This window comes from Delphinus delphis, chromosome 20, assembly GCF_949987515.2.
Source record: "Delphinus delphis chromosome 20, mDelDel1.2, whole genome shotgun sequence".
NCBI classification, from domain to species: Eukaryota; Metazoa; Chordata; class Mammalia; order Artiodactyla; family Delphinidae; genus Delphinus; species Delphinus delphis.
This window is the reverse complement of record NC_082702.1, coordinates 1,715,487-1,732,761: the sequence shown is the minus strand read 5'-3', so window position 1 is coordinate 1,732,761 and position 17,275 is coordinate 1,715,487. Positions and strand designations below refer to the sequence as shown.

General features: G+C 42.1%; 1 protein-coding gene across 1 annotated transcript; it reads right to left on the bottom strand.

Annotated features, from left to right (window-relative positions):
* Positions 1-2,182: 2,182 nt before the first annotated feature.
* LOC132415960 (zinc finger protein 773-like) lies at positions 2,183-16,912 on the bottom strand. Its single transcript, XM_059999169.1, has 6 exons — positions 16,718-16,912; positions 14,311-14,484; positions 7,406-7,444; positions 5,495-5,621; positions 4,836-4,955; positions 2,183-4,166 (listed from the first exon to the last, which is right to left on the bottom strand). The coding sequence occupies exons 3-6, from the start codon at positions 7,418-7,420 to the stop codon at positions 2,992-2,994; spliced, it is 1,437 nt and encodes a 478-aa protein (XP_059855152.1). The 5' UTR covers positions 7,421-7,444; positions 14,311-14,484; positions 16,718-16,912; the 3' UTR covers positions 2,183-2,991.
* Between the last annotated feature and the right edge of the window lie 363 nt (positions 16,913-17,275).

The window sequence follows — 17,275 nt, the reverse complement described above, 5'->3', positions numbered from 1 at the left end:
TGTGGGGTGGCCATAAGCAGGTGGACCATGTGTTGCTTCTCTGGTTCCCTCATTAAAGAGTAGAGCCAGTGATGTCCCATTCAGGGACACCATTTTTGAACATGCATCTGTGAAGAAGCATGTAATGAAATACACCTGCACACAGCAATTACCTCACCTTTTCTCTAACTCTGATGGCCTTTCCCCACACCTAAGACCACACTGCCTCTTTATACCTTAAATATCTCAAGCACATCGCCTCCGGGAAGGTGGATCTGAGACTTCTTCTAGCTCCTGGCTTGGCTGCCTTCTCCCCTGCAAACATTGGCATCTCAGTGTTTGGCTTCTTGCGCCGCTGGTGCAGTAAAAACTTCATATTCACTGTTTGGAATTGCCCACAGTTGGAGTATTCATACCAGGGAAATTGGCAAACACAACAATCAAGGTTCGGTTAGTTGTTTTATACGTGTCTAGACTTAAAGTAACGGAGACTATGTTAATAATGAGGACCATACGTGATGAATAACGATGTGAGCACATTTACTCCACCCAGCGAAGTCATTGAAGAAAAGTCAAGCTCCAACAGGTTTTTGCCTTCTCAGTTACTAATAAAAGACAGACATTTTATCAAAGAAGACATACACCTGGCAAATAAACACAAAAATGTTCAACATCATGAATCATTAGGGAAATGCAATCAGACCATAGTGAGACACCTCTACACATTTAAACAGGTAATACTGAAACACTAGCCATATCAACCAAGTACTAGAGAGGAATACAGGAAAACCGGAATGCTCCCATACTGTGAATGGCACACAAAAGGGTATAGTCATTGAATTTTGAATATGAAACCATACATACATATAATTTATTAAACTTATCTGTCATAGACGAAAAGGATACAAACCACAAAAACCCATCCTTTAACAGATGTATGGATAAACAGTCAGTGGGTGGTATATCCAAACAGTATATTTTTCAGGAAAAAAAATGAATTATACTTATCAGCAACTTAAATGATTCTCAAAATAATTATGCATCATGAAAAAGAAACAAATATAAAAGTAAACATTAAGACCCCAATGATATTAAGTGTAGAAAACACTAATTGAATGGGAAAAAAGTAAATCAATACTAGTTGCCTGGGAGTCCTGGGAGAGATGTCAGAAGGTGGATATGGGAGTGATGGATGTTTGTAATTATGATGGTTCTGTGGGTTTACACATATTAAAACTTAACCAAGCTGTACATTTTAGGTATGTTCAGTTCAGCGCATACCAACTATACAGCTCAATTAAATTTAATAAAAATTGGATTCACATAAAAAATCTGAATCTTTTCTGAATCTCCTTTTCAGTAGAACTCTGGCAACCACATGTTAACCCCATCACATCTCCTTGTCCAATGGGAGGGATTCTGTTGTGGTAGCGGTGAAGACTGGTGAGCAATGAAAGGTGTTTCCACGTGAGTTATCCAGGAACTGCCTGCGTCCTAAAAACCACATGCCTGGACTACACGATTTCCACTTTTATTACCCATTATCTTTGCTATGCACCAATGGCCTTGAGATAAACAATCTGAAGATGCTACGGGATCTCAAAACCTTTACATTATTTAGCCTGACACTGACTGGGACCTCAGGAGAGAAACCGCTCTGTATCTCCTGAGAATTTTTGCAAAAACATTATCTTAAACAGCCACAGTCAAGGGAACATTCATGGATGCAATTTTAGAATAGGTTCATCTCTTTTTGTTTGCTAGTCACTCACTCCCTATTAAATTCCCTGTTTCTGTACCAAATATGGTTCCCATCTGATGTCTGTAATCTAACGCTCAGCAAAACCAGCCTACCATGTTATGGACATTATGGCACATGGCTCTTTTCCAGCTGGACCTAGAGAACTTCTTCTCTTGAACAGTACTGGGGTCATGATCTGACATCCCATGTGAAAAAAGAGAACTTATGCAGCTCCAAAAAACACTCGTGGTTCATAAAACTGTCCTCATCTCAGGGTGACCTCGGGACCCACCAAAAATTCTAACATCCAGGTCACATTAGTCCCAGAGCCCTGTAGTCTACCCCAGGAGGCTTTGGACAACAATTCAAATTAGATCAAAACTGGAGTGAAAACCATTCTCCGCCATGATACTATCCTTATTGAAGAATACAAAGATTGGAACACCCACAAAAGACGTGGCTTAAACTATAGTCTTTATTTTTTCACAGAGTAGAGCAAATGGAGGCAGATAGTTCCCAAACAGGGTGATCTGGAGCTAGAAACATCCATCGTGAGCATGACATAAGACAATACCACCAAGGAAAGTAAACTGTAAGCTGCCAAGGGAACCCACATTGGGTCACAGTGGTCAAAGCTGCTTAGGTCCTGTCCTTGACAGAAGAGCATGACAACACCCAAGTGCTCAGGCTATTCATGCTTCCCTCCAGAGAACAGGACAGCACAAAGGTCTACCTACCCTGATCACAATGCGATGACTGATGCCCAGTATTGGGATCTGCCACTTGGGAGAGGTAAAAAACTTACAGTGATATTGAGTCCAGCAAGGGGCTTGCACAGGTTAGAAAGTAGAGTATAGCTCCTGAAAAGCTTCCTATGAAGCCAGTACTCATAGGCAATCTGCACACGAGGGCTGTTCAGATGTATGGCATTCAACTTCCAGTTGATGACTTCCTCAGAGAGTCTATTCAGTATGATGTATTAACTAAGGAGACAACTCATTCACTGCTCTCATCTCATTTGAAGGCCCTTCTCTAGATGAACTTTCTGGTATCAAATAAGGTAAGACCTTTGGCTGAAAGCTTTCCTACATTTGCTGTACTCATAGGGTCTATCTGAGCTGTGAAGTTTCTAGTGCTCAGTCAGAGCAGACCTTTGACAGAAAACTTTTCCACATCTGCTGCACTGATGAGGCCTTTCTGGGGTGTGAGCTTTTCGGTGTTGAGTAAGCTGGATGCTTTGGCCAAAGAATTCTCCTCATTCAGAATTCTCCTCATATGGTTTTTCTCCAATGTGAACTCTGGTGCTTAATAAGAGTAGAGCTTTGGCTAAAACACTTTCCACATTCACTGCACTTATAAGGCCTTTCGCCAGTGTGAACTCTCTGGTGCGTAGTGAGAATAGAGTTTTGGCTAAAACATTTCCCACATTCACTGCACTTGTAAGTCTTTGCTCCAGTGTGAATTCTCTGGTGGACCTGAAGGTGGGCCCTTTGCCTAAAGGACTTCCCACATTCACTACACTCATAAGGCCTTTCCCCAGTGTGAATTCTTCTATGTTTAATGAGGCTGGCGATGTACCTAAAGACTTTCCCACATTCACTGCACTCATAAGGCCTCTCTCCAGTGTGGACTCTCTGATGCTGAACAAGCATGCGTTTATAGGTGAAGGCTTTTCTGCATTCTCCACATTCATAAGGTCTCTCTCCAGTGTGGACTCTCTGGTGCTGAATAAGTTTGCTTTTAGTAATGAAGGTTTTCCCACATTCACTGCACTCGTAAGGTTTGGCTCCAGTGTGAATTCTCTGGTGAACAATAAGTTGGGCGTTTTGTCTAAAGAACTTCCCACATTCTCTACACTCATAAGGCCTTTCCCCAGTGTGAATTCTTCTATGTATAACAAGGTTGGAGTTGCATCTAAAGACTTTCCCACATTCACTGCATTCATAAGGTCTTTCTCCAGTGTGGACTCTCTGGTGCTGAGCAAGCCTGTATTTACGGCAGAAAGCTTTCCCACATTCACTGCACTTGTAACGCTTTTCTCCATTGTGAAAGGCCTCTACAAACTCGGTGTCCTTTTGTGGAGTGACCTGGTGCTGGAGAAGGCCAGAGCTACAAGGGAAATCCTTCCCAGACTCCTGGAATGTGAAAGACTTCTTGGATGCATGGACGGTGTGGCTCTTCATAAAGGTCTTACCCACGTCTCTTCTAAAGAGTTCCTCTCCAGTGTGCTGGTGAAACTGCACACGTGCCCCACAGAGTTTCTGGCCAGGGTTTGTGCCAAGGTCCTCAGCTAGATGCAAACCACCTTCTAAGGACAGGCAGCACGTCTGCCAGGGATAGGACTTCAGGGTGGACAGGTCTGCCTCTGAAGTATTTATTTGTGGCACTTCTACAGAAACATTCTGCTCAGAAGGTGTCTGCTTGTTCTCTGCTATATACCAACACCCTGAAAGCAGAGAAATACGGGTAAACTTGACATAGGATTTTGGTATAAGGAGGCAGCCCCATCACAAATGTTTGTCTGACATAGAAAGGAATAAATCTATGGGACTGTTTTCAAGACAAGAAGTTGCAGGGAGGCTAGGCAAGTCTTGCTGTACAGTACTGACCCTCTACACATCACAGGACAGGGAGCACTCACCAGGCAAATGACAGAAGGATGCGATGGAATGCATAAAGGAGCTAGGGGTCCACAACTCATTCCTCCAGGAACAGTTTTCACTAGGACCTTGGCGCTGGTGACATGTGTGTGCTATGTGGAAAGCTGTATCCAGGTCCAGGAAAATCTGATTTTCACTAAGTAGCTGGCGTTCAAGGACTATTTTGAGGAGAGGTGCAGACCTCATGAAACATTAAGTGTAGGTGAATAGTGGAAAGCACAGCAGAGGGAGGATGGAGAGGAACAATTAGGAGTGGAAGACAGAGAGGTGAGGGATAATTCTGGGTTGGAAGTCAGAGGAAAAATCACAGGAGGCAAGTGTCAAGGATGGAGGAGAAACAGAAATGAGGTACACAGTCACTGGCCTTGACACCAAAACAGTGTTGGGTATGGGACATGTTCCTGATATGATGTGAATCAAACCATGATGTCACTTCCTCCCCCAATGCTAATTACCAGGGCCAGGCCATATTTGAGCCCCTCTTGCTCTGTCTGGAGTCATGTCCACTCTGTCATGTACCCAGGGTTCTCCTCTCAGCTCCAGCTGGACAACATGGTACCTAGAAGATGAAAGTCCTAAGAGAAAGACACGACAGGTGAACAGTTGGTACTGGCCCGAGGTGCAACCAATCCCAAAACAACCTCAGGAAAAACATATGTAACAAAAAGAATTTTTGAGATGAGGGTCTCACAGAAACAGTCAAGAAGACCCCACAAATACTGACCACATTAAGTCCCAACAATTCCTGGAATGGTAAAGCCCCAAGAAATGTCAGCTGGAAGGTGGCAGAGCCTGGAGCACAGAGGTGCAAGGGTCTATGGAGTCAACTTAGCAGGGAGTGGCTGAGACTAATGGAACCCATTGAACTAATTCCAAGTCTTATGACCCAGAAAAACTTCACTGAAAAAACTTCAGAGCCGCTGGTATTGGGGATACTCCTGAAAGGAGATCGTATACACATTCACTCAGCCTTGGCACCAACAACACAGATGAGAGGGAAGCAGTAATATAGATGTGCCCACTGTCTAGCTGTGAAAAAAACAGGCTTGCTTTTGGAAAAATGGGGAAAGGCGGAAACCTGCCTGGGATGCTGGGAGAGGTGTGAGGGCCTTACCTAATGACGCAGCAAGTGCAAAGGTCTCCAGCATGACATCGTGGTACAGGAATCTCTGGGCCTCATCAAGAAGCTTCCATTCCTCCTGGGAAAAGTATACAGCCACGTCCTCAAAGGTCACAGAGCCCTGTGATGACAGGGACAGATGTCTCCATAAGCAGCCTCTCTCCCCAGGACCCCATAAGTGCCCCTAACCCATACTCACTCGGTTCATCTTCCTCCCCAGCTCCCTAACTTAGAGGGCACTGGTACCTAATGACTCTTCATACTTCCTTGAGCACTAGGTACAACTCTCAGCAACAACAGGTAGGTAGGTGGGCAGACAGATGCCATCTAAGCTGTGGGCCTGGTATGCATGTCTCCCTCCCTCTCCTGAAAGACAACAGCCTGAGAGTCCCCAGGATCATGTCTCCCAGACACAAACAAACTTGGGCTCATCATTCTCTCTTAAACTCCTGGTATGAGGGCTCTGGGACAATTTGGTCACACACCTTCCCCACATGCATACTCACTGGCTAACTCCTCATACATCTGATCCCCATCACCACCACCCAGCCCACAAAACTGGCATGTCTCCTGCCTCCTCACATACCGTCCTGCACATGGCATCAGAAAGTTCCTGCCAATGCAACAGGATCCCACCATACCCCAACTCTCCACCGGTCTGTTCTGAAGGCTTCCCCACCAGGCCTTGTTCCTGACTTTAACCTCAGTCAAAACATGCAAATCTAAATACGCCTGTTCATGTTCCACCTCTGTATTGCACATTATGTATCTTCACCAGTTGCAATCTCTGTCCATATAACACCCATTCAAAATCCACACCCACTTGACACACCTTAGGTAAACTCATCTGACATTCTGTCAGAAACTACCCAAGTTCCACCACAAAAGCCTAGTGAGTGCACAGGAAGAAAAATAACCACCAGCCTGACTTTACTTTCACTTCACCTACATTCTGCTTTCCCTCTGCATCAATTAATCAATTTCATAGGCACTCCCCCATAAAAACCTGAGCCACCTGATGGACTTTCCCTCCCGCCCCCCACCTTCCCACTGATGACCACTCTTCTTATCTGTCTTTGTGACAGCCCCCTTATCTTCCCTTGTCCCCTAATGGCATCCTGAAGCCTCCGCCAGCACTCTAGATCTGCACATTCAGCCGTCCCCTTGTCTCCTATACTTGGAGTCACTGGAACATCTGAGAATCAAAACAGCCAAAACCCAATTCCTAATATTCTCACAGAAAAGGACTGCTACCACTGACTTCCCCATCTCAGTTGATGGCACTGCCACCCTTCCAGATGCAAAGGGAAAAAAAACTTGGAGTTATCCGTGAGCCCTCCACATTAGAAAATCTGATCAGCCCCTACTTTAAAAGCAAATCCAGAAGCCAAGTATTTCTCCTACCTCCTCATGCACCACTTTGGTCCAGCAAGAACTAATGTGCATCTGGATGACTGCAATAGCCTCCTTCATTATCTCCTTTTCTTTCTCTCCCCCAGTCTCTTGTGCACTCTGCAGCCAGGAGTAGCCTCTTAAAACCTAAGTCACATCACTTTCCCTCTCTGTTCCAAAAATTCCATGTCTTCCATCATTCTCAGAACAGAAACCTCTTCTCAGTCTACCATTCTAGGTCTAACTCTGGCCCCCTTGCTCTCTGTTCTTACCAGCTGTTAACAAAGACCTACAAGTCCTAAAACACTCCCATCTCAATCTCATCCTCAAACATTTATACATATTACCTGCTATACCTAAGACAACCTTTCACATCTCAGTCCACTGGCTGCCAAAAATGGGAATCTGTCCATATAACCTCTGGCCTGGACTTGGAAACCTGGGCTTAGGGTCCCCAGACACCAAGTCCAGGAAGAGTGGCAGCAAAAGACTTCTAGGACACCTGACACTCACCAGTGCAGGGTCCATAAGTGGTTCTGCTGAATGTGGAACCTGTGGGAAGAGTAGGGCCATGTAATATTAATTCCCATCAGCAACATAGACAAAAAAGGTTAATGAGTGAACCATTTAATATTTCAGATGAAGACAAATGCTCAAGAGGAAACTAAAGCATAAAAGAGGGCAGAAAATGTTACAGTTGTACCATAAGGTCATGTGGACATCTTGAGAAAAGGCCTTCCAAAAGTGGGACAAACAAGTACAAAGCCACTCTATCAGAGTCATGCCTGGTGTCTTTGAGCAGCATTTACAAAGCTAGTATGACTGGAGCCCAGTGAGCCCAGAAGAATAAGGGATCGTGTTGGCAAGGAAATGGTGTTGGCATGTCATAAAACACTATTATAGTCCTAAGTCACAAATATCAAAATTAAGTCTCATTTTACATACAGGTCTGTTTCTGACACTTCCATTTGATTCCCTCTTCTATTTCTCCCTTGCTAATAATATATTTTTCTCTTCTTGTAGCTTGTAGTTGGCCCTCACATCTGATCAGAAGTTCGTATATTATACTTCCTTTTCCAATTTTACTTGGTTATCTTTTTGTTTTGTTGTTGTTGTTGTTGTTGTTGTTTTTGCAGTATGCGGGCCTCTCACTGTTGTGGCCTCTCCCGTTGTGGAGCACAGGCTCCAGACACGTAGGCTCAGCGGCCATGGCTCACGGGCCCAGCCACTCTGTGGCATGTGGGGTCTTCCCGGACCAGGACACAAACCCGTGTCCCCTGCATTGGCAGGTGGACTCTCAACAACTGCACCACCAGGGAGGCCACTTTGTTATCTTATAAATTATTGCTTTATATAAAATTTCAGCTTACATAATCCATATACTAAGTTCTGATTAGAAATTATTATAACATTATGGAAACTGGTTCAAGATGGCAGAGTAGAAGGATGTGTGTTCACTGCCTTTTGTGAGCACACTGGAATTACAACTTACTACTGAACGATCATTGACAGGAAGACACTGGAACTCAGGAAAAAAGATACCCCACATCCAAAGACAAAGCAGAAACCACAATGAGAGAGTAGGAGAGGTGTAATCACAATAAAATCAAATTCCATAACTACTGGATGGGTGACTCACAAACTGGAGAACACTTATAGTACAGGAGTCCACCCACTGGAGTGAAGGTTCTGAGCCCCAAGTCAGGGTTCCAACCTTGGGGTCTGGCAACAGGAGGAGGAATTCCCAGAGAAACAGACTTTGAAGGCTAGCAGGATTTGACTACAGGACTTCGACAGGACTGGGGGAAACATATACTCCAAGCTTGGAGGGCATACACAAAGTAGTGTGCACATCAGGACCCAAGGGGAAGGAGTAGTGACTCCATAGGAGACTGAACCAGACCTACCAGCTAGTGTTGGAAGGTATCCTGCAGATGCAGAATATGGCTGTGGCTCACCACAGGGACAAGAATAGCGGCAGCAGAAGCTCTGGGAAGTACTTGGCAAGAGTCCTCCCAGAGTCCACAGTTAGCCCCATCAAAGAGGCTGTAGCCTCCAGTGCTGCGTCGCCTCAGGCCAAACAACCAACAGGGAGGGAACTCAGCCCCACCCATCAGCAGACAAAACAATTAAAGTTTTACTGAGCTCTGCCCACCAGAACAACACCCAGCTCTACCCACCACCAGTCCCTCCCATCAGGAAGCTTGCAAAAGCCTCTTAGATAGCCTCATCCACCAGAGGGCAGACAGCAGAAGCAAGAAAAACTACATTGCTGCAGCCTGTGGAATGAAAACCACGTTCACAGAAAAACAAACAAAATGAAAAGGCAGATGACTATGTACCAGATGAAGAAACAAGATAAAATCCCAGAAAAACTACTAAATGAAGTGGAGATAGGCAAAACTCGGAAAAAGAATGGAGGCAAAGATCAAGAAGATGCAAAAAATGTTTAAAAAGACCTAGAAGAATTAAAGAACAAACAAACAGAGATGAATAATACAATAACCAAAACGAAAAATATACTAGAAGGAATCAATACCAGAATAACTGAGGCAGAACTCACCTGGAAGACAGAATGGTGGAATTCACTGCTGCAGAACAAAGAAAAAAGAATGAAAAGAAAAGAAGACAGCCTAAGAGACCTCTGGGACAAAGTTAAATGCAACAGCATTCGTATTATACAGGTCCCAGAAGCAGAAGAGAGAGACAACGGACCTGAGAAACTATTTGAAGAGATTATAGTTGAAAACTTCCCTAACATGGGAAAGGAAATAGCCACCCAAGTCCGGGAATCACAGAGAGTCCCAGGCAGAACAAACCCAAGGAGTAACATGCTGAGACACATAGTAATCAAACTAACAAAAATGAAAGACAAAGAAAAATTATTGAAAGCAGCAAGGGAAAAATGACAAATAACATACAAGGGAACTCCCATAAGGTTAAAAGCTGATTTCTCAGCAGAAATTCTACAAGCCAGAAGGGAGTGGCATGATATATTTAAAGTGATGAAAAGAACCTACACGAAGATTAATCTCATTCAGGATCTCATTCAGATTTGACGGAGAAATCAAAACCTTTACAGACCAGCAAAAGCTAAGAGAATTCAGCATCACAAAACCAGCTCTATAACAAATGCTAAAGGAACTTCTCTAAGTGGGAAACACAAGAGAAGAAAAGGACCTACAAAAACAAACCCAAAACAATTAAGAAAATTGTGACAGGAACATCCATATCGGTAATTACCTTAAACGTGAATGGATTAAATGCTCCAACCAAAAGACACAGGCTCACTGAATGGATACAAAAACAAGACCCATATACATGCTGTCTACAAGAGACCCACTTAAGGGGTAAGACTTAGGGACACATAAGACTGAAAGTGAGGGGATGGAAAAAGATATTCTATGCAAATGGAAATCAAAAGACAGCTGGAGTAGCAATACTCATATCAGATAAAATAGACTTTAAGATAAAGAATGTTACAAGAGACTAGGAAGGACACTACATAATGACAAAGGGATCAATCCAAGAAGAAGATATAACAATTATAAATATATATGCACCCAACATAGGAGCACCTCAATACATAAGGCAAATGCTAACAGCCATAAAAGAGGAAATTGACAGTAACACAATAATGATGGGGGACTTTAAGACCTCACTTACATTAATGGACAGATCATCCAGAAAGAAAATTAATAAAGAAACACAAGCTTTAAATGATGCAGTAGGCCAGATAGATTTAATTGATATTTATAGAACATTCCATCCAAAAACAGCAGATTACACTTTCTTCTCAAGTGCACACAGAACATTCTCCAGGATAGATCACATCCTGGGTCACAAATCAAGCCTCAGTAAATTTAAGAAAATTGAAATCATATTAAGGATCTTTTCCAACCACAATGCTATGAGATTAGAAATCAATTACAGGGGAAAAAGGTAAAAAACACACACAGAGGCTAAACAGTATGTTACTAAATAACCAAGAGATCACTGAAGAAATCAAAAAATATCTAGAGACAAATGACAATGAAAACACAACTATCCAAAACCTATGGGATACAGCAAAAGCAGTTCTAAGAGGGAAGTTTATAGCAATACAAGCCTACCTCAAGAAACAAGAAAAATCTCAAATAATCTAAACTTAGACTTAAAGGAACTAGAGAAAGAAGAACAAACAAAACTCAAAGTTAGTAGAAGGAAAGAAATCATAAAGATAAGAGCAGAAATAAATGAAATAGAAACAAAGAAAACAATAGCAAAGATCAATAAAACTAAAAGCTGGTTCTTTGAGAAGATAAACAAAACTGATAAACCTTTAGCCAGACTCATCAAGAAAAAGAGGGAGAGGACTCAAATCAATAAAATTAGAAATGAAAAATGAGAAGTTACAACAGACACCACAGAAATACAAAGCATCGTAAGAGACTACTAAGGGACTTCCCTGGTGGTACAGTGGTTAAGAATCCACCTGCCAATGCAGGGGACACAGGTTTGGGCCCTGCTCTGGGATAATCCCACATGCCGTGGAGCAACTAAGCCTGTGCACCACAACTACTGAGCCCAGGTGCCACAACTAATGAAGCCTGCATGCCTAGAGCTTGTGCTCCACAACAAGAGAAGCTGCCACACTGAGGAGTCCACACACTGCAACAAAGACCCAATGCAGCCAAAAATAAATAAAATAAATAAATAAATAAAAATTTTAATTGAAGAATAAAAGCCATATGATCATCTCAATAGATGCAGAAAAAGCTTCTGACAAAATTCAACATTCATTTACATGATAAAAACTCTCCAGAAAGTGGGCATCGAGGGAACCTACCTCAACATAATAAAGGTCATATACAATAAACCCACAGCAAACATCATTCTCAATGGTGGAAAACTGAAAGCATTTCTTGTAAGATCAGGAACAAGACAAGGATGTCCATTCTTGCCACTATTATTCAACATAATTCTTGAAGTAGTAGCCATGGCAATCAGAGAAGAAAAAATAAAAGGAATACAAATTGGAAAAGAAGAAGTAAAAGTGTCACTGTTTGCAGATGACATGATACTATACATAGAGAATCCTAAAGATGCCACCAGAAAACTACTAGAGCTCATCAATGAATTTGGTAAAGTTGCAGGATACAAAATTAATGCATAAAAGTCTCTTGCATTCCTATACACTAACAATGAAAGATCAGAAAGAGAAATTAAGGAAATAATCCCATTCACCATTGTAACAAAAAAGAATAAAATACCTAGGAATAAATGTACCAAGGAGGTAAAAGACCTGTACTCAGAAACTGTAATACACTGATGAAAGAAAACAAAGATTACACAGATGGAGAGATATACCATGTTCTTGGATTGGAAGAATCAATATTGTGAAAATGACTATACTACCCAAAGCAATTTACAGATTCAATGCAATCTCTATCAAATTACCAGTGGCATTTTTTACAGAACTAGAACAAAAAAATCTTAAAATCTGTATGGAGACACAAAAGACCCCGAATAGCAAAAGCAGTGTTGAGGGAATAAAATGGCACTGGAGGAATCAGACTCCCTGTCTTTAGACTATACTACAAAGCTACAGTAATCAAAACAATATGGTACTGACACAAGAACAGAAATATAGATCAATGGAACAGGACAGAAAGCCCAGAGAAAAACTCAAGCACCTATGGTCAACTAATCTATGACAAAAGAGGCAAGGATATACAATGGAGAAAAGACAGTCTCTTCAATAAGTGGTGCTGGGAAAACTGGACAGCTACATGTAGAGAATGAAATTAGAACACTCCCTAACACCATACACAAAAATAAACTCAAAATGGATTAGAGACCTAAATGTAAGACTGGACACTATAAAACTCTCAGAGGAAAATATAGGAAGAACACTCTTTGACATAAATCACAGCAAGATCTTTTTTGATCCACCTCCTAGAGTAATGGAAATAAAAACAAAAATAAACAAATGGGACCTAATAAAGGTTAAAAGCTTTTGCAAAGCAAAGGAAACCACAAACAAGACGAAAAGACAGCCCTCAGAATGGGAGAAAATACTTGCAAATGAATCAACGGACAAAGGATTAATCTCCAAAATATGTAAACAGATCATGCAGCTCAATATTAAAAAAACATACAACCCAATCCAAAAATGGGCAGAAGACCTAATTAGACATTTCTCCAAAGACATACAGATGACGAAGAAGCACATGAAAAGTCACTCAACATCACTAATTATTAGAGAAATGCAAATCAAAACTGCAATGAGGTGTCATCTCACACCAGTTAGAATGGGCATCATAAGAAAATCTGCAAACAACAAATGCTAGAGAGGGTGTGGAGAAAAGGGAACTGTCTTTCACTGTTGGTGGGAATGTAAATTGATACAGCCATATGACAAAGAGTATGGAGGTTCCTTAAAAAGCTAAAAATAGAATTACCATATGACCCAGCAATCCACTACTGGGCATATACCCAGAGAAAATTGTAAATCAAAAAGACTCATGCAGGGACTTCCCTGGTGGCACAGTAGTTAAGAATCTGCCTGCCAATGCAGGGGACAAGGGTTCAAGCCCGGGTCTGGGAAGATTCCACACGCTGCAGAGCAACTAAGCCTGTGCATCACAACTACTAAGCCTGCACTGTAGAGCCCACAAGCCACAACTACTGAGCCCAAGAGCCACAACTACTGAAGCCCACATGCCTAAAGCCCATGCTCCACAACAAGGAACTGCAACGAGAAGCCCACGCACTACAATGAAGAGTAGCCCCTTCTTGCCGCAACCAGAGAAAGCCACGCACAGCAACGAAGACCCAACATAGCCATAAATAAATAAATAAATGACGCATGCACCCCAAAGTTCACTGCAGCACTATTTACAAGAGCCAGGTCATGGAAACAACCTAAATGCCCATCGACCGATGACTGGATAAAGATGTGGTACATATATACAATGGAATATTACTCAGCCATAAAAAGGAACGAAATTGGGTCATTTGTAGAGACGTGGATGGATCTAGAGACTGTTATACAGAGTGAAGTAAGTCAGAAATAGAAAAACAAATATTGTATGTTAACACATATATGTGGAACCTAGAAAAATAGTACAGATGAACTGGTCTGCAGGGCAGAAATAGACACACAGATGTAGAGAACAAATGTATGGACACCAAGGGGGGATGTTGGGGTGCGGGGAATGAATTGGGAGATTGGGATTGACATATACACACTAGTATGTATAAAATAAATAACTAATAAGAACCTGCTGTATATAAAAGAAATAATAAAACTCAAGAAAATTATTATAACATTATATAACAGAATTCAAGAATACAAATTTTAAATTTTTATCCATGTTATTTATATATCATTTTTCTTTCATAAATATTCAGACAGATTTTCTGTAATTTCCTACCTGCTTTTTTCTCCTGCAGTAGAGAAGGGAACCACCATTTGTTGACTTCACAGTGAAAATGAATCTCAGAATTCCCTGGTGGTTCAGTGGCTAAAACTTGGTGCTTTCACTGCCATGGGTTCGATTTCAATCCCTGGTCTGGGAACTAAGATCCTGCTAGCTGCACAGTGTGGCCTAAAAAAAAAAGAGAGAGAGAGAGAGTTACAAGAAGAAAATGGCACCAGAAAATTAATCTGTGATAAAGGGGTTGTTGCTGGCATCAGAGTAAAAGTGCTTGGCCTCCAGCAGTTTGAGATAAGTGGCTGTCAAAGATGACTCCTTAAACTTAAGACAAAGGAAACAACATATGAGACCTGACCTCTATTCCAACCTCATTATAAAAACATGGAAATTTCTTTGGTTCTAAACATCTTGATAAGGATTCCCAGCATTATAACTTTTTATCCTTAAAAGGATTCATTTTGTCCCCCTTAAAACAAGTATTTTAACCAGATGTCTTAATCATTTTCTCTTCCAATACCAGCAGAGGATGATGACGTAACAGTAAAATAAATACTATTAACAGAGTACAATCACTGCAAAAGCAGAAACCCTCTAAGTGGCTGCATACTGTAAAACTGTAAGTTTACCTAATGCATGATGTGTATAAAAATACAACTACGGCATCACTAATCATTAGAGAAATGCAAATCAAAACTACAATAAGGTATCACCTCACACCAGTCAGAATGGCCATTATCAAAAAATCTACGAACAATAAATTGTAGAGAGAGTGTGAAGAAAAGGGAAGCCTCTTGCACTGTTGGTGGGGATGTAAATTGATACAGCCACTATGGAGAACAGTATGGAGGTTCTTTAAAAAACTAAAAATAGAACTACCATACGACCCAGCAATCCCACTACTGGGCATATACCCTGAGAAAACCATAATTCAAAAAGTGTCATATACCACAATGTTCACTGCAGCGCTATTGACAATAGCCAGGACATGGAAGCAACCTAAGTGTCCATCGACAGATGACTGGATAAAGAAGATGTGGCACATATATACAATGGAATATTACTCAGCCATAAAAAGAAACGAAACTGAGTTATTTGTAGTGAGGTGGATGGACCTAGAGTCTGTCACACAGAGTGAAGTCAGAAAGAGAAAAACAAATACCGTATGCTAACACATATGTATGGAATCTTAAAAAAAATAGGTTATGAAGAACGTAGGGGCAGGACAGGAATAAAGACGCAGATGTAGAAAATGGACTTGAGGACACGGGGAGGGGGAAGGGTAAGCTGGGACGAAGTGAGAGAGTGGCACTGACAGATATACACTACCAAATGTAAAACAGATAGCTAGTGGGAAGCAGCCGCATAGCACAGGGAGATCAGCTCGATCAGCTCAGTGCTTTGTGACCACCTAGAGGGATGGGATAGGGAGGGTGGGAGGGAGACGCAAGAGGGAGAAGATATGGGGATATATGTGTACATATAGCTGATTCACTTTGTTATAAAGCAGAAAGTAACACACCATTGTAAAGCAATTATACTCCAATAAAGATGTTAAAAAAAATACAACTAACTACAGGATAGATTAAGACTAAGTATAACAATCTCATTCAAAGCACTAAATTAAAATTAGTAACATGGAGCAAAACAAGATCAAAAAGTGGAAATGTCCATTTAAATACAATAATAATTTTAACATATACGCTAAACAAATGTGTGCTTTATATACCCCAGAAAGCAAGGAAGGTATGGCCAGCATAGCAATATTTATAATTACAGAAAGGAGACCAAAAACAAGCCAAAAGAAAAAAACAAAGAAAGCCTTCAACAGCAGGATTTATAAAGATATTTTACTCATATACTGTATTCACACTATTAGAACACTGCAAAAGAAGGAAAATTAACGGATAGCCATGAAAAAATGGGTAAAGTCCCACCATATTGGGTGTGACACATCATAATACTTATATGATTCCAGTCATAAGAGAGTTTTAAGATAACTGAGCGAAGGTAAACTACAGTCGTCGAATATTTTCCACACAGCTGAAACTATCAGGAAAAGCAACGAAATGCTTACTTGAAACATCAGACAATACCTTAACTTTTGGGGGATGGGGATAACTGTTATGAAAGGAACCCATAGGCGGCTTCTGGGGTCCTACTTATATCTCATATCTTGACTTGAGCAAAGAACGGGTATTAGTAAGAGCTGCTTATTCAACTGAACATGGAAGTTCCCTGCAATTTTTTTTTTCCCCACGCACGTCTTATTTCAATATTCGGAAAACCAAGGTTTTGGGAAACAAAAAAACACAAACATAGGATGCTCGTTATAGAACATTGATAAGAACGAAAATACTGAAGAATGAGAACAGTTGTCTGAGGGTCCGGAGGGAGCAGCATTTACCTGAATCGCACCCATCCGCTTGGCCGTCCCAGCGGAGTCTGTGGGCAATGGTGGGGCCCGGGCACGGAGGCCCGTCCCGGCCCCGAGACAGAGTCAGGCCGGATGGCGCCCACGCGGAGCCTCAGCCTTTCCTCAGAGCAGCGGACACAGCGCCTTCCTGGCTCCCTTCACCTGGTGCCGACCCAAGGTACCGGAGCGGGCACCAGCGAACAGGTCCGAGTTTAAAAATGTCGCCCGCGGTCGACGCCGGAAGGCCCGCCCAGACACCGCCCCCCTAGAACGGAAGTGGCTCTCTCCTGAGCCGTCATTGGTTCAGGGGCCCTTACGCGCCGCGCTTTGCCTTCAGGGTAATGTGGTTCACAGCGCTCTACGACCTGTCAAGTGGCGGTGCTCCCCACCTCTGGGAAAGTTCCTCCTCACCCTGAGGGTAGCTGGGAAGGAGTGTCCCAAGGCTCTGAGTACTGGCGGGGTTCACGCTTCTTAAAGGGGACGTACCCAGATATCCGCAGAACCACGTTTCTTAAAGGGGACGCACCCAGATTTCCGTGGAATGTAGTC

Coding starts and splice junctions, on each gene's coding strand:
- LOC132415960 (XM_059999169.1), bottom strand. Junction 4,956..5,494: donor TGCACTTGCTGCGTCATTAG/GTAAGGCCCTCA, acceptor TCTTTCTCTTAG/GACTTTCATCTTCTAGGTAC. Junction 4,167..4,835: donor TCAAATATGGCCTGGCCCTG/GTAATTAGCATT, acceptor CTCTGCTTTCAG/GGTGTTGGTATATAGCAGAG.